Below are 24,970 nucleotides of genomic sequence, written 5' to 3'. Positions count from 1 at the left end.
ACAGGGCAAGATTCCAGATTTCGGGGAGGGGGTGTCCACACCCCCTTCTCCCCTATCCTGGGAGATATGCCCCAGTTGGCACCACAGAACAGCTTTTAAAGAGGCCCTGTCCTTGGCACACTGGTAAATGCACTGTTTGACGTTGCTGGGGATGTTGGGCTGGCTGTACGGATGCGAGAAGGCATTTTCTGTTCTGCCCTGTACTCAATGCATGCAGCACAGTTTCCGTTCTGCTGCGGTTCGTCCTCCACCATAGAATCATAGAATTCTAGAGTCATCTGGTTCAATCCCCCCCCCCCAGTGCCGGATTTACATATAAGCTAAATAAGCTATAGCTTAGGGCCCCACTCTCTTGGGGCCCCCAAAAAAACTTAAAGGAAAAAAACCACTGGATGTAAATTTCCAAAATATAAGATAAAAAACAAATAAAATAAAACCTACATAAAGCAACAGTGTTTTGTGTTGTGTAGGCTCCTATGATGTTAGTCATGGGCTCCACCTTCTAACCTGCTCCCTAAAATGTCACTGGTTTGCTCCTTTCTATATACAGTCGTTCCTGCTAACCTAGCAGTTCGAAAGCACGTCAAAATGCAAGTAGATAAATAGGAACCGCTACAGCGGGAAGGTAAACGGCGTTTCCATGTGCTGCTCTGGTTTGCCAGAAGCGGCTTTGTCATGCTGGCCACATGACCTGGAAGCTATACGCCGGCTCCCTTGGCCAATAATGCGAGATGAGCGCCGCAACCCCAGAGTCGGTCACGACTGGACCTAATGGTCAGGGGTCCCTTTACCTTTACCTTATATACAGTGGTACCTCGCAAGACGAATGCCTTGTGCAATGAAAAACTCGAAAGCGTCTTGCAATGTTTTCGGTGCTTCGCAAGACGAAGTTTTCTATGGCCGAGCTTCGCAAGGCGAAGGTTTTCGGTGGGTTTTTGTTTGTTTGTTTGCCGCGGCAAACCGTGCTCCGCAAGACGAAAAATCTCGCTAGACAAAGCGACTCGCAGAACAAATTACCACTATACAGTGGTGCCTTCATTCTGCATGGACTGGTTGGATGGCAACATCCATAAATTACCAGACAGCATATATTCAACACACCAAAAAAACAGTGACAGTTTGTTGTTGACAAAGGACAGGTGGACATATAAAGGGCCCCATTACCTTCAGTAGCTTAGGGCCACATCTAACCTAAATACGGCCCTGAACCCCCTGCAAAGCGACATCTCCCAAACTACCTTGTCCGCTGCGGAGAAATGAGATTCCTTATGTGATTTTTGAATTCACATAATTAGTTACATAAAGGGGTGTAAGGGGAGGGGTAGAAGGGAAAGTCTGCTCCTAAATCTCCTCTGCCTTGTGGAATATGTATATTTGGGAGAAGAAAAGAGTAAACTCTACACAAATCCAGAATTGAGTCCCTAAGAAGGTTGGATGGCACCTTGTACGCCTCTTTCCGGCAACTCCTGCAGCCAAGCTGGTGCCAAACGTCTTGCTCTGCTTTCTTTTGGACCACATCAGCGAGGCCGAGATCAGGGTCTTGTTGTCTAGACCAGTGTTTCCCAACCTTGGGTCTCCAACTGTTTTTGGACTACAACTCCCATCATCCCTAGTTAGCAAGACCAGTGGTCAGGGATGATGGGAATTGTAGTCCGAAAACAGCTGGAGACCCAAGGTTGGGAAACACTGGTCTAGACAGCCTAGGACCTCCAGACACACTGCCCAGGAAGTCACTTCGGGGCTGCTAATGCCCTAGAGGCATACTCTGTTGTGTCTCAAGACAAATAGATGCCAACAAGTGATGTCAATTACGTTGTCCTTATATTATTCACGGTCATTTCAATGCAAAAGAAATACTATGAAAGGCAGGGCTATGCGATGGCATCAATTCTTGAAAGCAACTGGTCGTATTTACTGGATTAATTTCTGTTCTGGACACGAGACAAATGAGCAGGGAAAGCAATTTCCACTCCTTTGTCTGTTTTCATTCTCCAACATCCCCTACTCACGAGAAAGCACCCACTCTGCATTTCTTCATAAGATCAAGGAGGAGAATCAAGCTCTATAAGCCTACCTTTGCCTACCTGAATGCCCCCCAGATGTTTTGGACTACAACTCCCATCAGCCCTTGCCAGCACCACTTGCTGGAGACCATGGAGTGAGGAGAGAGGGCTCTTGTGTTCGAATCCTGCTTGCAGGTTTCCCATTTGTGGCATCTGGTTGGCCACTGTGAGAACAGGATGCTGGACCAGATGGGCCACTGGCCTCATCCAGCAGGCTCTTCTTATGTTCCTTGATAGCCTTATCCTCCATGAATTTCCCTCACCCTCTTTGAAAGCCATCTAGGTTGATGAACATCCCTGCCTCCTGTGGGAGGGAGTTCCACAGTTTAACTAAGTGAAGTTGTATTTTCTTGTTACCTTCCCCAACATTTAGCTTCATGGGATGTCTGTGTGAGATCTAGTGTTGTGTGCAGAGCCGTCTTTCCCATTGGTCTTAGTGGTTCGTTGCGCCAGGGCGCCAGCCTCTCAGGGGCGCCCTAGCGAGTGGGCGAGCTTCGCGGCTTTGCCAGCAGCCTCCCCTTTCCCTGCATGCCTGCCAGCTGTGCCCCACCAACTATATGGCTGGCGGGCATGCAGCTTCCTTCCCAAGCCTCCGTAGGAGGAGAGCGATCCCCACAGAGGCTTAGGATGGAAGTTGCGTGAAGACAGCTTCCTCTTGCAGAAAGGCGGCACACAGCCTTCCCGGGCTGCCTACTCGGGCGCCCCAACGCTGGAGAGCATGTCTGCCAGCACATTTTCCTGTTTGATCGTCGCCACCACACTGGGGATCGGGGCGGTGGGAGAGGCAGAGGACATTTTCTACCACCCCCTTCCTTGTTTTGGAGTTGCCGGGGAGGGGGGGCGGGCGCGGGAGGGAGGGATCTTTGCACCACGGCGCCGGATATGCTTAAGACGGCCCTGGTTATGTGAGAGGCAATGAAATTTAGGCCCAGCAGCAGAACATTCCCAATTTGCAGCAGGTGGAATTCGGCGATACCCATACAAGGTGGGTGAGGTTTGGGGAGACGAGTCTACATTCTTGGCCCAGCCCTGACTTTATTTGCATAGTATTGACCCAGACGCCTGCGAGCAGCAAAATCATGGAAGGTTATCCAGAAGGCTCTTCCTCTCATCCCACCCAGATCTTGAATTGGGCAAATATCCAACATTCCTCTGTGCACAGGGATATATCCATGCAAGTTTCAGCAAAGCAATTTCAATTTCATGCCCTGTGAAAATCCACCGCTTTGGGATTCTTTTTTTTCTTTCCCAAATTACAGTTTTACAATCACATATCCAAAACATACAACATAAACACAAGGTTCCTGAGGGACCCAGGTGGCGCTGTGGTTAAACCACAGAGCCTAGAGCTTGCTGATCAGAAGGTCGGCGGTTCGAATCCCTGTGACGGGGTGAGCTCCCGTTGCTTGGTCCCAGTTCCTGCCAACCTAGCAGTTTGAAAGCACGTCAAAATGCAAGTAGATAAATAGGAACCGCTACAGAGTCAGTCACGACTGGACCTAATGGTCAGGGGTCCCTTTACCTTATCCAAAACATACAAAATAAACACAAGGTTCCCGAGAATCTCCTGGACTTCCCCCCCTCCCCTTTGTGGGTTCTATTGTTAGCCATTTCATAGAATCATAGAGTTGGAAGAGACCACAAGGGCCATCCAGTCCAACCCCCTGCCAAGCAGGAATGTTGGTCTTCCCGATTTCTGGGATTCTTGAAACTGATTGAGGGCTGGTGTAGCTGACGTGACACTTTCCAGATGTTTCGGCCGGCCATTCCCATCATTCCCAGGCCCAGCATGGTCAATGGTCTCGGATAATGGGAACTGTGGTTTGCAACTTCTTAAAGGCACGCTGCATTGGCTGCCCCTGATTGGATAGGAATGGAAAAAATACCCCAGGCAGAAATTCTAATTTGGGGACTCTTGATTCATCGTATCATAGAACTGTAGAGCTGGAAAGGAGATCAAGTGATTTCGAGCCCAACCCGATGCAATGCAGGAATCACAGCTAAATACAGGATTCATAGATTCATAGAATATATTCATGCTCTACCGACTGGACTATCACAGATCTCAGATTTAAAGCTATATACAGGAACAAAGAAAAAACCCATCCAGAATTCATCGCAAGGAAGGGGATAAATTTTAGCTTATCATTCCCCCCCCTCCCATCTGTACTTGAGACTACCCTCTACGTAAGACTACCATAGTTTCCTGTGTATAAGACTATGTTTCTTTCTTAAGAAATTATGTTTAAAATTGGGGGGGGTGCGTCTTATACACGGGTAGTGCATTTGGGGGACGTGTGATTGGCTGCTGCCGTGAGCCAGAGATTGTCAGTGGCTATTTGGTGTGTTGTTGGTCGCTGCGGCAATTGGTTGGTAGGCGACACGTGCGAGTTCAGACGGGTGACCGATTTTCGGCATTACCCCCTAAAAAAGCTTTAAAATTCTGGGCAATCTCCCCCCTTTTTTCTTAATTTGGAGTCCCCAAATTATACACAGGGGTGTGTTATATACAGAAAAATATGGTACATAGTCTCCATTTACATACAAAATGCACAGCATCGCAGTTGGAGGATGGATGGCTGCTAACAGATTGAGGTTGAATCCTGACAAGACAGAAGTACTGTTTTGGGGGGACAGGAGGCGGGCAGGTGTGGAGGACTCCCTGGTCCTGAATGGGGTAACTGTGCCCCTGAAGGACCAGGTGCGCAGCCTGGGAGTCATTTTGGACTCGCAGCTGTCCATGGAGGCGCAGGTCAATTCTGTGTCCAGGGCAGCTGTCTACCAGCTCCATCTAGTGCGCAGGCTGAGACCCTACCTGCCTGCGGACTGTCTTGCCAGAGTGGTGCATGCTCTGGTTATCTTTCACTTGGACTACTGCAATGCGCTCTACGTGGAGCTACCTTTGAAGGTGACTCGGAAACTACAACTAATCTAGAATGGGGCAGCAAGACTGGTGACTGGGAGTCTTGAAAGATCTACATTGGCTCCCAGTAAGTTTCCGAGCACAGTTCAAAGTGTTGGTGCTGACCTTTAAAGCCCTAAATGGCCTCGGTCCTGTATACCCGAAGGAGCGTCTCCACCCCCATCATTCTACCCAGACACTGAGGTCCAGTGCCGATGGGCCTTCTGGCAGTTCCCTTGCTGTGAGAAGCCAAGTTACAGGGAACCAGGCAGAGGGCCTTCTCGGTAGTGGCACCCGCCCTGTGGAATACCCTCCCACCAGATGTCAAAGAGAACAACAACTACCAGACTTTTAGAAGACATCTGAAGGCAGCCCTGTTTAGGGAAGCTTTTAATGTTTGATGAACTACTGTGTTTTAATATTTTGTTGGAAGCCGCCCAGAGTGGCTGGGGAAAACCAAACCATATAAATGTTATTGTTGCCACCAACTGGCACCAATCAGGATGCTTTGCATAGGATAGCACAAACAGCCAACAACAAAATCCCGCCAAAGTCTTGCACTTTCAGAGGGAAACCCTGTAGGTAATGCTTAACAAGCGAGCAAACCCCTTTCAGTACAATAGGATGTACTTCTGAGGAGAAATGCAGAAGGCTGCAGAAGATAGCAAATGGCAAATGTCCCATTGGTGACAATGTGGACTTGTTTCCCCTGTGTAGAATTACAGTGTTAAAGCCGCACAGATTTCAACAGGAGATTTAACCCTGTGCATAACTCCCTAATGGGGCTAATAAGAAATTGCCTTTAGTCCTGGGATTGAGGAATCTGTAGGTTTTTGTTCCTCTGAGTTTCTCATTTGTCCTATCAGTCCTCCACTTTTCCACACGAGTTTGCATTTTTTTTAAAAAAAACCAACAACCAACAACTCATCATGGAAATTCACCAGCATTTTGTTGTGAATTTATCCCAATACAGTGGTACCTCGGTTTATGAACACAATTGGTTCTGGAAGTCTGTTCATAAACTGAAGCGTTCATAAACTGAAGCGAACTTTCCCATTGAAAGTAATGGAAAGTGGATTAATCCGTCCCAGACGGGTCTGAGGAGTACTCAACCTGAAGCGTACTTAACCCGAAGCATGGGTGTAATTGGTTCTGGAAGTCTGTTCATAAACTGAAGCGTTCATAAACTGAAGCGAACTTTCCCATTGAAAGTAATGGAAAGTGAATTAATCCGTTCCAGATGGGTCCGCGGCGTTCGTAAACCGAAAATTCATAAACCGAGGTGTTCATAAACTGAGGTTCCACTGTATTCACATTTCTGTACACAGAATTTTGGCGTAATATGCACATTTTTGCAAAGCGCTTTCCCCCCAATAAGATGCATTTTCACTACCTTATTTTCACTATTATTATTCTATGCATTATTTACCCTGTTACATGCATTTTTGTAAACCTTACTTAGCTGGAGAACTGCGCTGCAAAATCTGGAGAAACGCGAATGTCAAAACATGGCGCGATTTGGCTTGCGTAGTGTTTAAGAAAGTGTGAATTAAGTAGGCTTTCCTTTGAAAGCAAGCTGAACTAATTTTCTACACACACACACCCCCCCAATTCCTACTTCTAAAATGTGGTGATTTGCTTCGCTGGGAGTGACTCGAGAAAGAAACCGCCCAACTTGAGCACCGCTAAAGGCGATATTAGCACCACTTACCTGCTCTGAGCTTGAGGCTGCATCCTTGTACCGATAAAACACTATTAGCAACAAAATCTTGTCCAGCGACCTGGTATGTCCCAGAGGCCAAGGGCTCGATCCTATCTCCAACTGGGCCTTTTTAAAAACAATAATAAAACACCATCCAAGCTGCAGGCAGGCCAGGCTGTTCCTGGAAGAATCGCCAAGCAGCTGTAGTTCCCGTGTCAGCAATAAGAGCAGTGTGCAGGTCGGAGCAAAAAAAAGACCCCCAAACTCTGAGCAGAGAGTTGGGGGAAAAGTTGCGAGGGAGGAGGAGGAGGGGCTGCCGTGGGGTTTGTTCTTTGATTCCTGGGACGCAGGTTGTCAGGCAGGCGCTCCCCCCCCCCCGTGGTCCCATTTCTCCTTGTGATGCTTGCAATAAGGAATGCGAGAGGGAAGAGGGGGGCAAGCCCCCCCTATATACCTCATGGGCAAAACACATCCATAACAGTCTGCGTTGTGGAATTCCTCAGCAAGAACAGCCCCCCCGAACGGAGCAGCCATCAAACACCTGAGGGACAGGGAGGGAGGGAGGGTGAATCGCGGAGCTGGAAGGAATGCCAGAGGTCATCTAGTCCAACCCCCTGCAATGCAGCTAAAGAATCCCCGACAGACCCTCCTATGAAGGAGGGTCCGTCACTGTTCCACTGCCGAATGGCTCCTGCGGTCAGAAAATTCTTCCCGATGTTTAGTCGGAAACTCCTTTCTTGGAACTTGAATCCAATGGTTCGGGCCTTAACCTTCTGGGGCGGCAGAAAACAAGCTTGCCCCATGTTCCACGTGGTAACCCTTCAGATATTTGAAGGTGGCTATCATATAATCTGTCTCCTCTTTCCCTGGCTAAACACACCCAGCTCCTTCAACCGTTCCCCATTAAGTCTTGGTTTCCAGACCCTTGATACCCAGCTCCTTCAACTGTCCCTCATAAGGTTTGGTTTCCAAACCCTCGATCATCTTGGTTGTCCTCCTCTGCACATCATAGACTCATAGCATTGTAGAGTTGGAAGGGCCCCGCTGGGTCAACTAGTCCAACCCCCTGCAATGCAGGAATCTCAGCTAAAGCATCCATGACAGATGGCCATCCAACCTCTGCTTAAGAAACCTCCGAGGAAGGAGAGTCCACAACCTCCTGAGGGAGACCGTTCCACATGTTCCAGCTTGTCAATATCCTTCTTAGATTGTGGTGCCCAGAACTGGACACAGATCTTCAGGTGTAGTCCAACTGAGGCAGAATAGAGCGGTACCCCCACTTCCCTTGATCTGGATGCTATACTTCTGTTGATGAGTGGCAATGGAAAGGGCAGAGGATTCCATCTGGGACTCACAAGTTTCCCGAGAGGACCCCTGGAAGCTCCTCGATACCAAATCAGACCACTTGGCCCATCTAGCTCAATATTGTCTACACTGACTGGCAGCTACTCTTCCAGATTTCAAACAGGGTTGTTTCCCTGCGCTACCCGAGACACTAGGGTTGAACCTGGGACCTTCCGCATGCAACGCAGATGCTCTTCCACTGAGCTACTGCCCTTCTGATACACAGCAAGCTGCCTTAAACAGAGACAGGCCTTTGGTCCATCTGGCTCCATATTGCCAGCACTGGCTGGCAGCAGCTCTCAAGGATTTCTGGCTGGTGATATTCCCAGATCTACCTAAAACAGAGCCATCATTCACAGCAACCATTGAAGCGCCTTCGTTGAGGTTTTGGCTGGAACTCATTAGAACTGCAAAGTTGGACGGGAACCTAAAGAGCCATCTAGTCCAACCCTCTGCAATGCAGGAATCACAACGCAAGAATCACAGCTCACTTGGTTCGAGCACAGCTCAGGCTCTGGCTTACAAAAGGAGCAAGAAAAAGAAAAATAAGAAATCACCTTGGCTGCATGCCAGCTCTCCTCCCTCCTGCACAGAGCTCGCCCAACAAGGGAGAAGAAAAGCTGAGGCTTAAAGTTGTCAAAGGGGCTTGTCAAAGCGAAACGGAGAGCGCTGAGATGCGAAGATAAATGGGGCTGGAACATTTCTTGGTCCCTTTCCAAGGGAAGCATTTTTCAAGCATTTGAGCAATCAGCCATGTTCGAAAGCAATCAAGGGAAGTTTGGGGGGGGGGGGGGCAGGAGATGGGCCAGCAAACAAAGGCGCTGGTGGGAAATTACTGCCAAGAGCAAATGACTCTCCTTCTTAACAAACTTGAGGTTTAGGAGAAAGGGAGTCTTGTTTGCCAGAAGGGCTAGATTCAAACATGCAACAAAATAGCCGGGTGTGAAGGAATGTGGAATTCAGTATTTCAGAAAGTGGGGAGTATGTAACATTAAAAAAGAAAGTCTACAATTTTGAAAGATCTTCTCAATTAGAAATATAGCGTTTCAAGGAAGAGGTTTAGACTAAAATCTCTCTCCCTGGTGTGCTCGCTTTCTGCTTGCAGGGAGGCTTAGAAAAGAACAGGAGAGAGCATTTGAAAATTCCCCATGTTGCTGTGGTTGGTCCACTCCATCACTGTATGACTCTTATATTCTTATGCTGCGATATAAAACTTTCTAGAAACTGGAGGGCAGATTTCAGCACAGCACAAATCCAAACACGGATCTCCCACTTTCTGGCCTGGTCCCGAGTCTCCAGCTGCATGTAAGAAAAACAAGGTCTCTGTGATGGTGACCAAGCTCCTACAAGTCCTAGCCCACCAACATATATTTCCCTTAGGGAAAAAAGTACTCTGGGTTTGTGTTGACAGGGAAACTCAGAAATATGCTGGAAAGGCCGTGGCATCGAATCAGACGAATACCACCGCCTGCACATCTGGCTTCCAGCTGGCTTCTTTGCAGGGGGTGAAATTTGTTGCCACCCATCCCCTCTTCAAAAGACACAGTACTCCAGCGGCTGCTACATCCCAGGTGCTGGGAGGCAAAAGGCAGGGGAGAATGTTTGCTGTGCATGTCCTTGCTGAAGTCAATGGAAGAAGCGCAAGCTGCCCATGTTGGGGTGAGTTTTATCTTCAGTTCGGATTTCCCAACCCTTGCTTCTATTTGCTGAGCCCTGCTGGATGTCAAGCCAAAGGTGGTCTGATCCAGCACCTGTGTCATGGTCTGGCTGGATGCAAAGGAGGCACCAGCTGCTGAGGAACCCCCCGGGGGACCCCCCCCCGAAGGAGGCTCAGAGCCCAGTGAGTGGTGGTGGGATGGTGATGAGTGGTTGGAGCAGGGGCAGATTTAGGTTTGATGAGGCCCTAAGCTACTGAAGGTAATGGGGCCCTTTATATGTTCAGCTGTCCTTTGTCAACAACAAATGGTCGCTGTTTTTTGTGTTGAATATAATGCTACTGTATATGATAATTTATGGACCTGTTGTTGTTGTTGTTTAGTCGTTTAGTCATGTCCGACTCTTCGTGACCCCATGGACCAGAGCACGCCAGGCACTCCTGTCTTGCACTGCCTCTCACACTTTGGTCAAACTCATATTGGCGGCTTCGAGAACACTGTCCAACCATCTCGTCCTCTGTCGTCCCCTTCTCCTTGTGCCCTCCATCTTTCCCAACATCAGGGTCTTTTCCAGGGAGTCTTCTCATGAGGTGGCCAAAGTATTGGAGCCTCAGCTTCACGATCTGTCCTTCCAGTGAGCACTCAGGGCTGATTTCCTTCAGAATGGATAGTTTTGATCTTCTTGCAGTCCATGGGACTCTCAAGTCTCCTCCAGCACCATAATTCAAAAGCATCAATTCTTCGGCGATCAGCCTTCTTTATGGTCCAGCTCTCACTTCCATACATCACTACTGGGAAAACCATAGCTTTAACTATACGGACCTTTGTCAGCAAGGTGATGTCTCTGCTTTTTAAGATGCTGTCTAGGTTTGTCATTGCTTTTCTCCCAAGAAGCAGGCGTCTTTTAATTTCGTGGCTGCTGTCACCATCTGCAGTGATCAAGGAGCCCAAGAAAGTAAAATCTCTCATTGCCTCCATTTCTTCCCCTTCTATTTGCCAGGAGGTGATGGGACCAGTGGCCATGATCTTAATCTTTTTGATGTTGAGCTTCAGACCATGTTTTGCGCTCTCCTCTTTCACCCTCATTAAAAGGTTCTTCAATTCCTCCTCATTTTCTGCCATCAAGTTTGTGGACCTACATCAAGTTTTATGGACCTACATGTTGCCATCTAACCAGTCCATGCAGAATGTAGGCACCCTATACAATGGTACCTCTGGATACGTACTTGATCCGTTCTGGGGTGACGTTCTCACCCCGAAAAGTACATATCTGGAGCGGCGCTTCCACACATGTGTGAAGCGCCAACAGAGCGCTTTTGCGCATGCTCGAAGCGCACAGAACCGCTTTTGCGCATGCTCGCGCAGCGGAACCCAGAAGTCCGCCACGTTCTTAAGCTGAAAATACACAACCCGCAGCAAACATTGCCAGAGGTATGACTGTATATAGAAATGATCAAACCAGTGATATTTGAGGGAGCATTACTAACACCATAGGAGCCTACACAACACAAAACACTGTTGCTGTATGTAGGTTTTATTTTATTTGCTTTTTATCTTATATTTTGGAAATGTTCTTCCAGTTTTTCCCCTTTAAATTTTTTTGGGCCCCCCAAGAGAGTGGGGCCCTAAGCTGTAGCTTGTTTAGCTTATACTGTTTTTAAAGAACCACTATAAGGGGATGAAAACGCGAGCAGGACTTGAAAGAGGAGCAACAGCGTTTATCATCAAGGTAAATAGGTTAAAATGGATGTACAGTGGAACCTCGGTTTATGAACACCTCAGTTTACGAATTTTCGGTTTACGAACGCCGCGGACCCATCTGGAACGGATTAATTCACTTTCCATTACTTTCAATGGGAAAGTTTGCTTCAGTTTATGAACGCTTCAGTTTATGAACAGACTTCCGGAACCAATTGTGTTCATAAACCGAGGTACCACTGTATTGAACAGTCTGTGTGAAATATGCAGCATTCACGGGTAAATATAGAAACCATGGAAGGGAAGGATGGGAAGATGGTGGGTAAAGAAATTTACGGTCTTTATTAAAAATTTGTAAGTTTTTTTTGCGTGTGTGAAAAATCAATAAATAAGATTTTTTTAAAAAACCAAACCAAAAGCAGAGGAGCCTTAGAGAGCGATGGGAAGGCGGGGACCATCAGTCCTCACAACTGACTCTGGCTCCTGACTCCTGTTCTCCCTTTGGCAAGACAAGGTGCCCCCAGTGGGAAGCAGGACCTGAGTTCAAAAGCAGAACACATTTCCAGCAAGTCGTCTTCAGATGCATCCTGCCTCCGACTTAGGAGGGAGAACATAGCTGTCATAGTTAGCTGCCGCCGACAGCTTTGTCCTCCACGAATTTGGACGTCTGAATCATAGAATCATAGAGTTGGAAGAGACCAACTCTTACTGTCAGAAAGTTCTTCCTAATGTTTAGGTGGAATCTTCTTTCTTGTAGTTTGAATCCATTGCTCCCTGTCCACTTCTCTGGAGCAGCAGAAAACAACCTTTCTCCCTCCTCTATATGACATCCTTTTATATATTTGAACATGGCTATCATATCACCCCTTAACCTTCTCTTCTCCAGGCTAAACATACCCAGCTCCCTAAGCCGTTCCTCATAAGGCATCGTTTCCAGGCCTTTGACCATTTTTGTTGCCCTCTTCTGGGTTCTGGGGCTGTCCTCTTTGCAACCCCTACACCTGAGTCGCTCTTCAGTGCTAAGCAATGGTTAATTTTAATATCAACAACACCTAAAATCACCACGTCAATAATATCACCCCAAAGCATCTATCCCAGCAAGGAGAGAGGAGAGCATCAAAACAATTATCCAAAGTGGGTTTTTTGTGTGTGTCTGTTGACTAGGGCCACTTGGACATCCATGCGATGGTCGCCTCCAGGCTGGACTACTGTAATTCGCTCTACGCGGGGCTGCCCTTGAAGCTGTCCCAGAAACACCAGCGGGTGCAGAATGCTGCAATGAGGCTCCTCATGGGGTCCCTGCCATGGGAGCACATTCACCCAGTGCTCTTCCAGCTACACTGGCTCCCGGTGGAGTACAGGGTCAGATTTAAGGTGCTGGTTTTGACCTTTAAAGCCCTCCACGGCCTAGGACCCCCGTACCTACGGGACCGCCTCTCCCGGCATGCCCCGCGGAGGACCTTAAGGTCCATAAATAGCAACACCCTAGAGGTCCCAGGCCCTAAAGAAGTCAGATTAGCCTCAACCAGAGCCAGGGCCTTTTCAACACTCGCTCCGGCCTGGTGGAACGCTCTGTCTCATGAGACCAGGGCCCTGCGGGATCTGATTTCTTTCCGCAGGGCCTGCAAGACAGAGTTGATCCGCCCGGCCTTTGGTCTGGAATCAACTTGACCCCCTTCCCCTCCCCCTCTTTCCATTTTCTGTGATGGAACTCATATTTGGGGACTTCCCTGGCCTTTTTCTGGCCCACGTAGGACCAGTCTGGATAGTTGGCCTGGTAAAGATTTGACATTTTCCTCCCCAAACAGTTTTTGATTAGGGTTTCTATTGAAATGAGGCTGCATTTTAATGTTGTATTTAATCTTGTTTTTAAGCTGTATTTTAATCGATTGTTTTTATACCCGGTGTTAGCCGCCCTGAGCCTGGTCTTGGCTGGGAAAGGCGGGGTATAAATATATTATTATTATTATTATTAATTAGAGAAAGATTGTCAAGGCAGCTGCACACCCTACAGGATTCCAGAGCCAACAATTGATGGAAGAAGGCGAGATCCCCAGAGGAAACGGCTTCAGATGGTGGGGGAGACACAGCACGGCAGATTCGAGAGGAGATGAGCAGCGGCGTTCACCACCTGTGGTAGAGAAAAGATGAAATGGGCACATTACAAACACTCTGGGAATCCTAGGGCAAAAGGGACGGACTGCCGTCTTGTTAACAAGGTTGTGAAGAAGCACTTTCTCAAGGCAGAAGAATGAAAGGACTGATTCACGGACTGCATGGTTAAACTGTGGAACTCCCTCCCACTGGAGGCAGTGATGGCCTCCAACTTGGGATGGCTTTAAAAGAGGATTGGACAAGTTCATGCTATGATGGCCGTGACGGCGATGTTTTGCCTCTGCAGCTGGAGGCAGCAACGCTTCTGAATAACAGGGAAGCTACAGGAGGGTACCGGGCCCTTGTGCTCGGGTCTTGCTTGAGGGTTCTCCAAAGGTAAATCAAGGAAGGTTAAACACCAGGAAGAACTTTCTGAGGGTAAGAGCTGTTCGACACTAGAACGGATTCCCTTAGAAGATGGTGGACTCGCCTGCGTTGGAGGTTTTTAAGTAGAGCTTAGATGGCCATCTGTCAGGGATGCTTTCGTTGAGATCGCTGCACTGCTGGACCAGATGACCCTTGGGGTCTCCTCTGAATCTACAACTATTAAATTCTATGAAGGGCATCTGAGTTTTAAGCCATCTAGGTTGGTGGCCCTAGACTGGATGAATCCCAAGCCAGAATTAAAATTGCCGGAAGAAATATCAACAACCTCAGGTATGCAGATGACACAACCTTGATGGCAGAAAGTGAGGGGGAATTAAAGAACCTTTTAATGAGGGTGAAAGAGGAGAGCGCAAAATATGGTCTGAAGCTCAACATCAAAAAACCCAAGATCATGGCCACTGGTCCCATCACCTCCTGGCAAATAGAAGGGGAAGAAATGGAGGCAGTGAGAGATTTTACTTTCTTGGGCTCCTTGATCACTGCAGATGGTGACAGCAGTCAAGAAATTAAAAGACACCTGCTTCTTGGGAGAAAAGAGATGACAAACCTAGACAGCATCTTAAAATGCAGGGACATCACCTTGCCGACAAAGGTCTGTATAGTTAAAGCTATGGTTTTCCCAGTAGTGATGTATGGAAGTGAGAGCTGGACCATAAAGAAGGCTGATCGCCGAAGAATTGATGCTTTTGAATTATGGTGTTGGAGGAGACTCTTGAGAGTCCCATGGACTGCAAGAAGATCAAACCTATCCATTCTCAAGGAAATCAGCCCTGAATGCTCACTGGAAGGACAGATCCTGAAGCTGAGGCTTCAAGTCTTTGGCCACCTCATGAGAAGAGAAGACTCCCTGGAAAAGACCCTGATGTTGGGAAAGATGGAGGGCACTAGGAGAAGGGGATGACAGAGGACGAGATGGTTGGACAGTGTTCTCGAAGCTACCAACATGAGTCTGACCAAACCGCGGGAGGCAGTGGAAGACAGGAGTGCCTGGTGTGCTCTGGTCCATGGGGTCACAAAGAGTCGGACACGACTAAACGACTAAACAACAACAACAGGTTGGTGGCCATCAGTAGATCCACACCAGCAGACCCATATCTATGATCTGCCCACCCGTACAATGCTACACTAGGATTACAGAGCTTACAGGGTCACTTATTAAGCAGTTCCAAGTTTTGGGATGGGATGACATCATGCCCGATACCTCTTGAGTGAATGATGGCAAGTTGATAAGCTGAAGCCCTTTGATGACAAGCATTGTTTGGAAGCAATGGGCCAAATCCGTCAGCTCGAGTCTTTGCCAACAGCTAATAAATTAGCCAGAAGAGAGACTTTTGCAGCAGCTCAACATAGCAGGCGCTTTCTTCCCACCCAGCTCCATATCACAGGCTCAGGCTGTTCAAAGAAGCTGTTGCGCACGGTGCCAGGGACCGCTCAGAAAACAGCATATTTCACCTCCAGGTTAGCAGTCCCCTTTTGGATCATGGCGTCTCGTGAGCGAAAGGGGCCCATTCACATGTAGGATTCTTTGGCAGGGGACTTCTGATGGAGGGGTTCCAGCTCAGTTACCGAGAAGAAAGGGGACCACATTTTAATTTTGGTCACCTTTCTTCTTGGGAAGCGAACTGGAACTCCTCCATCGGAAGCCCCCTGCCAGAGAATCCTACAGCCGCCTAAAGCTCACGAGACGCCTTCACCCTTCCATACAGTCTCTCCAAGTATTGCAGTCCTTCAGCAATTCTAAGGGAAAGTGATGGAGATTTTGGTAATTTAAGAATAAGTTCTTGTGCCTTTCTAGCTTTGCCTCCAATATTGTTTTACAGAGTTCTGACGCCATGACAGCTATTGCCCCAGCCACCATGTTGGAACTATACACATCACAGAAGTTCATTTCTGTGTTTCTAAGCTGGGGGGTCCAAAATAGGAAGCGCCCTCACTCACTCAGTACAACATGGGAAGAGAAGGGGCCCCCAAGGACCCATCTCTTCCCCCTACCCAACAGTACACAAATCAACACGACCAGGGCTTTTTTTTCAGCTGGAACTCACCAGAACACAATTCTGGCGACATTCTAAGAGAACAAGGGTTCGTGGTGGGTTCAAGAATCTCTTTTTTTTTAGAAAAATAGCACTGGATATAGCTGATCTGACTCAACAACCCACTCAGTCGTACAAACGAAGCAAACTTCAACCAACTGAACGCAACCAGCCAAGCACTAGGCCCTCCAATCTCTCGCGACACCAACCAAAGTAAGTAAATATACAGTGGAACCATGGTTTTCGAGCATCTCGGAAGCTGAACAATTTGGAACCCGAATGCCAAAAACCCGGAAATGAATGCTTCCGTTTCTTAATGCGCCTCGGAAGTCGAACGGCTTCTGAGGCGTGTTTCTCCATTTTCTCAATGTGCTGACCGCCCATTGCTCCTCGGTTTTCAAACGTTTCGGAAGTCGAATGGTCTTCTGGAACGGATTACGTTCGACAACCGAGGTACCACTGTATAAGTAAAGGACCTACTCACGTGACACAAAAACCCTGCGTAAACACTACACAACAGAATGAAAGATCAATATCCCCTCCATCCTCTCCCTTTTCACCCAACCACATAGCGTACATGACAACAGGGCATCCTACCGAATGTGAATTGTAAAAGACTCCGCGAATTGAAAGCGGTGATATTCTATGTGCTTTTCTTTGTTGATTTGTTCGTTACACAAGAAAATCCTTAATAAAAACTATTTTTTTTTAAAAAAAACCACACACAATTGCAGGAGGACAGGGGAAAGTTTAAGTTGGCGCAACGGCGGCCATCTTGGCCAGGAAGAGCAACATCATCTAGGCTGATCCACAAATGAAGGTGAAGGAGAAAGTTCCCAGAGCAGTGGGGTAGCGGTCCGGGATTGCAGGAAGTCAGAGACCCAGAGTCACTAGTCAGAGTAGTGACTAGTGGGGTGCCACAGGGTTCTGTCTTGGGCCCAATCTTATTCAACATCTTTATCAATGACTTGGATGATGGGCTTGAGGGCATCCTGAGCAAGTTTGCAGATGACACCAAATTGGGAGGGGTGGCTAATACCCCCAGAGGACAGGATCACACTTCAGAATGACCTTAACAGATTAGACAACTGGGCCAAAGCAAACAAGATGAATTTTAACAAGGAGAAATGTAAAGTACTACACTTGGGCAAAAAAATGAAAGGCACAAATACAGGATGGGAGACACCTGGCTTGAGAGCAGTACATGTGAAAAGGATCTAGGAGTCTTGGTAGACCACAAACTTGACATGAGTCAGCAGTGTGATGCAGCAGCTAAAAAAGCCAATGCAATTCTGGGCTGCATCAATAGGAGTATAGCATCTAGATCAAGGGAAGTAATAGTACCACTGTATTCTGCTCTGGTCAGACCTCACCTGGAATACTGTGTCCAGTTCTGGGCACCACAGTTCAAGAAGGATATTGACAAGCTGGAACGTGTCCAGAAGAGGGCAACCAAAATGGTCAAAGGCCTGGAAACGATGCCTTATGAGGAACGGCTTAGGGAGCTGGGTATGTTTAGCCTGGAGAAGAGAAGGTTAAGGGGTGATATGATAGCCATGTTCAAATATATAAAAGGATGTCATATAGAGGAGGGAGAAAGGTTGTTTTCTGCTGCTCCAGAGAAGCGGACACGGAGCAATGGATTCAAACTACAAGAAAGAAGATTCCAACTAAACATTAGGAAGAACTTCCTGACAGTAAGAGCTGTTCGGCAGTGGAATTTGCTACCAAGGAGTGTGGTGGAGTCTCCTTCTTTGGAGGTCTTTAAGCGGAGGCTTGACAGGCATATGTCAAGAATGCTTTGATGGTGTTTCCTGCTTGGCAGGGGGTTGGACTGGATGGCCCTTGTTGTCTCTTCCAACTCTATGATTCTATGATTTATGCAGCAGGGTCTCTGCCTCCAGCACCCTAGAGCAGCCCAATCAGCATGAAAGGGGGGGGGCTTTAAGCCACTCTATGCTATTGTGTTTTTAAGGTCAGAGAGGAAGGGAGTTGGGCGTACCAGCAAAATCTTGAGGGCACCAAGTTGGGGAAGGCTGTTGTAGAAGTTGCAGCGAGATGCTAAAATTCCCCCGAAGCCTTTGCTTATGTATTATGCATCTGCTACAAAGCAAAGCAAGGAATCACATAGCAGATTCCTGACATAGCTTTGTGGGCTCAACATGCCTTTCTGGGAGAGAACCTTGTCACCTTTTGCCTGGGCTGGTATTTCCATTCCACACACACACACACACTCCTGTGCACCTGGATGGGCGTTTGTTTGAAAGCAACTGTAAAAAGGGAAATGATTAATAGGCAAAATGTCATGCGTGGCAGAGATAATGGCTAGAGAAATACAAGGATGCCCAGAAGGTTGGACAGATCCTGGAGGCGAGATGGGAGTCAAGTTTCACTCATGGGATTGAAAGAAAAAGGGCACATGCCTAAGAATGGATCAAAGAGCAGCTTCTTCTTCTTCTTCTTCCCAGACTGTTGGGGTCCCCACAATGAACATGATGGAATTGTGACATGGCCAGTCCAATTTGGCTACATGACCATGTCTTAAAGCCAGTTCAAAGTGAGGGCAATGCTTCCTGCCCTCGCTCTGAACGGGCGAGTACACACACACACAAAACACACACACACACCAGGCCTTACATCCTCTGGCTTGCTCAGCTCCTTGTAGGGTAGACACGCAGGCTTCCTTTGACCCCTCTGCCACTTTTCCCAGAATTTGGTGAACAGGTATTTGTCCATGGCTTCAGCAATCTCCTGAGGATTGTCCAATTTTTGGAAATCCTCCGATGGAAGAGCTTGGATGAATCTGGAGACAACAGTTGACACTGTTAAGAACAATCAGTGTCCTGCTTCATCAGCTTGTGTTATCGGTCTTCCCTCCATCTAATACAGAGGCTCTCAAACTTTTTCTCTCTGAGCCACGCTTTCAGGGAAAGAAATTGCTTACGTCACACTGAATTATTTTATATAAGAAATACATTGGAAAACAATAAAGAAACAACTAATGGCGGTGCTTGATTTATAACATGTTGTTGTTGTTGTTGTTGTTGTTGTTGTTGTTGTTGTTGTTGTTGTTACATACTAGCCTATACCTCAGGGTGATTCACAACGCAAAGTTACATTATATGAAGCAGAAAATACCATACTTTTCCGTGTATAAGACTAGGGGTTTTTTTTACTCTAAAATAAGGCTTAAAAACAGAGGTTGTCTTATACATTTTCCCCCATTTTCATAAATTTGAGCCCCCCAAAATAGGGAAAAATATGGTACGTAATCAAAATAATCAAAACACAATCAAAACAATTAACAATACTAATGTATACACACTAATAATCAATACACTCCCCAACAAAAGCCTCTAACCAGTACTCTCTAGCCTACAAATACAAAAATCCAAATTAAGAAATAACATTTAACAACAATTTAAAACAACCCCACCCTCCAAATATTACAGCACCCACCCAGGTTAAAACCCCATCCCCATTAAAATAATAATTATAACGTAACGGGGCTGGCTCACACCCTCGTTCAACCCCCAAATTGCCGCCACCAAAGGGACAACCCCCTTCAGTGTCTCCCCATCGGGGGTGGCCCTGCCCCCAGGGCAGGCAGGCTTTATAGAGCCCATAAAGTAGAACGCAACTACGTTATAATATGATCATGGGACATCCAGAAAGTGCAAGACAGTGCTGGTACATAAGAACATGAATCACCCTCAAAATATAAATGAGCCCGCCAGTCCCTGGCACTCGCCAGCTAAGAGAAGCTGAAAAAATGCTAAGGATGGAGGCTGAGATTTCTGTGTATAAACCACATGCTCTACCAATGAACTATGGTCTACTGCAGGCATCCCTAAACTGTGGTCCTACAACTCCCATGATCCCTAGCTAACATGACCAGTGGTCACGGATGATGGGAATTGTAGTCCAAAACATCTGGAGGGCCAAAGTTTGGGAATGCCTGGTCTACTGTCTCCGCCCCAGACGACGACTTTCCTTACCTTTCGCACCCATCCAATTCCAGTCTGAGTCTTTCTTTGTAGCCTGTCAACTCTTCCTGCAGTTCCCTAAGAGACAGGAAAGAGGGCCTCAGAGTCCATAGTCCTGGGCAGCTGTTACGGCTTGTGGAAGTCGGTTGCGCCATGACTTGTCAGACACAGGCCCACCGTCAGTTGTGCAAACTCTGCCATGATCAACAGTCTGCACAGATTCCAGCAGAACATCAGAGCTTTCTTGCTTTCCAGTAGGTCAGCCTTTTCCAGAGTTAAGGAAACTCCTTCCCAACTCAGTTGAGATTAAAGTGTTTATTGCCTCAAGGCAAACACACTAACTACTGTAAGGCAGATCTTCTGGTCTTGGAAGAAGCAAATTCACAGAGAGATCCATTTCACCATGCTAGTTCTCAATGCTGTGTCAAGCCACCAAACGTGATTGCTTACAGACCTTCCCCGTTGCCCCATATAGTGACTGCAGTGAAATCTTGACTTTTATACCCATCTCTGCATGCACGCATATTCCTGATATAAGTGAGGGTGGATGAGCCGGCAACCCTTGTTGCTAGGCTACCCAATGCACCTGACGTCCTATCTCTATGCAAGATCCAAACATGGGTTTGTGTGCTAGCTCAAGACACAGAGCAAGTGAAATTTCACTCGTTTTAAGTTACACCAGCAGCAGCAGCAGCCTCAAGTGACAGTTTGGAGACAGGGCTGTCCGATCATAAAAAAAAAAACCCCTTTTGCCATATGAGGAAAGGCTCGAGAAGCTGGATAAGTTCTATCTACAGGAAAGGAGAACCGAGGCAGGAAATTGCAATGCATATTAAGTCTTTTGGAGCCTTCCCAGCAAGGCTCTTCACAGGAAGATAACTGGATCCCTTGGTCTGCACAACTATCACTCCAAAGGTCTACCTCTTCGATGTCGTCCTTTGATTCACAGTTAATAATCGCACCCTACTTACGGGGCCAGGTGCGTTACTGCCTGCATCCTCTGCTCACCTGTGCCTCTGTGACACGGAGAAAACTCCTATAGATAGCTCAGTCGGTAGAGCACGAGACTCCCAGTTTCGGAATAATAGGTACTGATATCCCAAAGGAGCAGGAAAATACTTTTTATGTATGCAACAACAGCCACACAGATGCTACTAGCCCAGAGGTGGAAAGTAGAAAAAGTCCCTAGCAGAGAGGAATGGCAAACCAAGCTGATGGACTATGCCAAAATGGCAAAACTCACTGGAAAACTCAGGAACCAAGAGGACGAAAACTTTTTTTAAAAAAAAAGATGGGGAAAATTTATAATTTATTTAGGAGACTGCTGTAAGCAGATGAAAGCATTAGCAGGATTTTAATCGCACTTGTAATGTAACAAATACAGTGGTACCTCGGTTTACAAACACAATTGGTTCCGGAAGTCTGTACTTAACCTGAGGCGAACTTTCCCATTGAAAGTAATGGAAAGTGGATTAATCCGTTCCAGACAGGTCCGCGGAGTACTTAAACTGAAAATACTCAAACCGAGGCGTACTTAAACCGAGGTATGACTGTACTATAGATGATATGGATGCATACAAAATTTAGATTATGGAATAATATGCAGTTGTAAATGTTGACAATTTGACCCACGGAGGGGATGGGGGGGGGGAAGTCTCAAGATTCTGAGAAATCTCTATATATGGATATGCTTTTAGATTGTTATGAATTTATATTTGTAAAATCAAATAAAAATGATTTTTTTAAAAAAGAGAGACTCTGTTTCAGGGTTTTGGGTTCGAGCTCCACATTGGCAAAAAGATTTCTGCATTGCAGGTGACCTTGATTCTATGGTTCTGTGTGCCTATTCCTACGAAACATCAACACTGGCTCCAGTCTTTGCCACTCAAAAGTAGTCCAGCTGCCGATAAGCAGACTATGGCAGCCTTGTACATAATTCCACCCTGTCTCAAACAGGAATCAAATGTCTTAAAAACATAAGCACATGAGCCTGGTGGATCCAGCCAACAGCCCATCTAGGCCAGTACAATGGTGCCTCGCTAGACGAATTTAATTCGTTCCACGGGTCTTTTCTTATAACCAAAAATTTGTCTAGCGAATCCTATAGGAATGCATTGAATTTTTTTTTAATTTGTTTTTGCCCATAGGAACGCATTAATTGAATTTCAATGCATTCCTATGGGAAACCGTGAGTCGCTAGATGAATTTTTCATAAAACGAATTCGTCTAGCGAGGCAACCTCCGCTCGAAAAATCCTTTCGTTAAGCGGAAATTTTGTTAAGCAGGGCATTCGTTAAGCGAGGCACCACTGTATCCTGTTGTCACAATGGCCAACCAGGTGCACATAGGAAACCCGCAAGCAGGATTCGAGCACAGGAACGCTCTCCCCTCCTGTGGTTTCCATGAACTGGCATTCAGAAGCGTTGCTGCCTTCAGCTGTGGTAGCCAGCCTGGCCAGTAGCCACCAAGCCTCTTTTAAAGCCATTTAAGTCGGTGGCCGTTACTGCCCTCCTGCGGCAGCAAGTTCCATAGTTTTAACTTACAATATCCTGGAATGAAAGTGATGCACAGCGCTGCCGACGCCGTCTCTCTTCCGCCGCAGCCTTGTGTCAAAGGCTCTCCTGGCCGCCTCCTTCAGGTCTGCTTTGGCTTGGGCTACGTCGGTCGAACGGGATGCCGGTTCCCGGAGGAGGGGCCACAAGTGCAGAGGGAGAGCAGAAAGACTTGGCGGACCGTGGAGAAACATCCCGTCCAGTATCTCCACGGAGGTGGACTCCTTGATGGCAGTGGTGTAGCGGTTGTCTCGCGCCACTGGGTTGTCCTGGGAGGGAAGTTGGGCAGGCAGAATGCGGCAGCCAGACTGGTGACTGGGAGCAGCCGCCGAGACCATATAACACCGGTCCTGAAAGACCTACATTGGCTCCCAGGACGTTTCCGAGCACAATTCAAAGTGTTGGTGTTGACCTTTAAAGCCCTAAACGGCCTCAGTCCTATATACCTGAAGGAGCATCTCCACCCCCATCGTTCAGCCCGGACACTGAGGTCCAGCTCCGAGCCTTCTGGCAGTTCCCTCCCTGCGAGAAGTGAGGTTACAGGGAACCAGGCAAAGGGCCTTCTCGGTAGTGGCGCCCGCCCTGTGGGACGCTCTCCCATCAGACGTCAAGGAAATAAACAACTATCTGACTTTTAGAAGACATCTGAAGGCAGCCCTGTTTAGAGAATTTTTTTAATGTTTTATTGTGTTTTTAATATTCTGTTGAGAGCCACCCAGAGTGGCTGGGGAAACTCAGCCAGGTGGGTGGGGTATAAATAAATTATTATTATTATTATTATTATTATTATTATTATTATTAAGCTGTGCAGGTTACGACACATCTTTAAGGTGTGACGTGTGCACTTCTGATAACAAAGCAGATGTGCCCTAGCAGAGGGAGAAGGTTTGGAGAGAAAGTGATGGGATCTAATATTCTCTGTCTCCCTAGCGGAAGAGCCCTTGAGCTACTGGATGGCAGAGTATGAAGGCCACACAACAAAGAAATCCAATGTACTAGTTGTGCTAACAATGGAGCTGTAGATTTGGAACGGGTCCCAATGGTCATCTAGTCCAACCCCCTGCAATGCTGGAGTTGTGCAACAGCATGCACTTGTGTTTTCTCTTGAGCAAAGGCTGATTCTAGTTGTGCAATCTGTTGTGCAATCCATTGTGCAGTGATTTGTAGCAATGTGTTTCCTCTTTTTCCAGCTACTGCTAAGTGACTTTAACTTGCTGCCGCAATGGATGGAACTCAATGGCAATGGGGGGAGTGAAGTCCCCTCCCGCCTTCTGAAAATGGTCTCTTGGGAGCTCCCCTCTCCCTCTTTCTTCCATGACTTGCTCCCCCATCTTTCAGTTCCCTCCCTCCGGCTAGCAAAAGAAATGATTTCCACATGCAGTGCACGATCAACTTGTGGAACTCGCTGCCACAAGATCTGGCAACGGCTACTAGTTCACATAGCTTTGGGATTGCGTATCGGTGACTAATCAATAAGATGGCTCGATGGATCCTCCATGTTTACATATCACCAGCTCCGTTTGCAGAAGGAAAACTGATGCAAAGGGCACCCAGAAAGCCTTTGGTTCAACTCACTGGCTACTAAAGATGGGAGAAATTCAATTCAGCTTGTATGTAAAGGCTGAACAACCTAATTCAAACTTCCTGGAACAATAAATGGGCAGAAACACAGCCTCTGATCAAAACTCACACCCCCTCTGAATTTTGCAATGCATTTCTCCAGTCAACTTATATGTACAAAATTGCATATGCCGACAATGAAAAAATGCACTATATTGGGGGGGGGGCGAGGTGGAGCTTGCAAAAATGTCTACATCAAAGGAAATGTGGATCTCTTAGAAGAAATTGGCACTAAAATGCTGGTGAATTTTCACGGAGGCTTAAAAAATAAAACATAAACTGATGACCGTGGAAATGTGGAGAACTGAATGTAAGCTGCAAAATCATTTGGTTGGGAAAGGCTGGCCTAACCTTCTCCTTTCTCCCTTTCTAGCCACCACCTGGCTATCGGCTTACACTTCACCTTGAGCGTGAGATGCTTCAGCCTGCGGAGGCCTCTGAGCACGTGCAGAGCCTCGGGCAGCCCGCCAATCTCATTGCCAGAGGCACAGAGGACGTTGAGAGACAGCGAAGAAGCCAGAGGCAGAAGGCTGGCAATGTGGTTCTTCTGCACGTGGAGCTCGCATAGCTGGGGGAGGTTTTGCACCCCTTCCAGAGACTCCAACTTGAGTTGGGAAAGAAGAAAACAGAAAATGCTGTGTGGTCAAGCACCCTCCCCACCTGTGATTCCCAGACAACTGGGACCCAGAGGCATACTGTCTCCTATAGTGGAGGCTTTTTGCACACTCATACACAGTGCAGGCAGCCAAGCCAAGGTGAATTCAATTGTTTGGCCTAGAACTCTGAATACGCAGAATCTCTGGGCTAGCCTAGGTTACATTAGGTTGACGGAATCTGCGCTTCACTCCCAACCAGGCCCATCCTAGCCATAGAG

The 24,970-nt window shown here is 47.3% G+C and overlaps 2 protein-coding genes across 5 annotated transcripts in view; both read right to left on the bottom strand.

The window, feature by feature from the left end:
* The window catches only part of LOC118091532 (uncharacterized), a 183,929-nt gene extending 176,559 nt beyond the window's left edge, over positions 1-7,370 (bottom strand). Inside the window, exon 1 of the mRNA XM_088651913.1 lies at positions 6,677-7,370. The gene's annotated coding sequence lies outside the window, so the exon portion shown is untranslated. The remainder of the gene's footprint in view (positions 1-6,676) is intronic.
* Positions 7,371-11,188: 3,818 nt separating this feature from the next.
* Positions 11,189-24,970, bottom strand: part of LOC118077442 (uncharacterized) — a 32,676-nt gene continuing 18,894 nt past the window's right edge. For 2 of the 4 annotated variants that reach the window (XM_088651753.1, XM_060279228.2), the window contains 5 exons: positions 24,500-24,700; positions 22,468-22,745; positions 19,937-20,002; positions 18,566-18,741; positions 13,204-13,495 (listed from right to left, as the gene is read on the bottom strand). In XM_088651753.1, the coding sequence (XP_088507879.1) occupies positions 13,341-13,495; positions 18,566-18,741; positions 19,937-20,002; positions 22,468-22,745; positions 24,500-24,700 (876 nt within the window). In that variant the 3' untranslated portion in view covers positions 13,204-13,340. Of the gene's footprint in view, positions 13,496-18,565; positions 18,742-19,936; positions 20,003-22,467; positions 22,746-24,499; positions 24,701-24,970 lie in introns of all 4 variants that reach the window. The other 2 variants (XM_088651754.1, XM_088651755.1) reach the window with 2 other exon arrangements.

Source organism: Zootoca vivipara, chromosome 9, assembly GCF_965207765.1.
Source record: "Zootoca vivipara chromosome 9, rZooViv2.hap1.1, whole genome shotgun sequence".
NCBI classification, from domain to species: domain Eukaryota; kingdom Metazoa; phylum Chordata; class Lepidosauria; order Squamata; family Lacertidae; genus Zootoca; species Zootoca vivipara.
The sequence above is the reverse complement of the archived record's forward strand: the minus strand, read 5'-3'. Positions and strand labels throughout refer to the sequence as shown.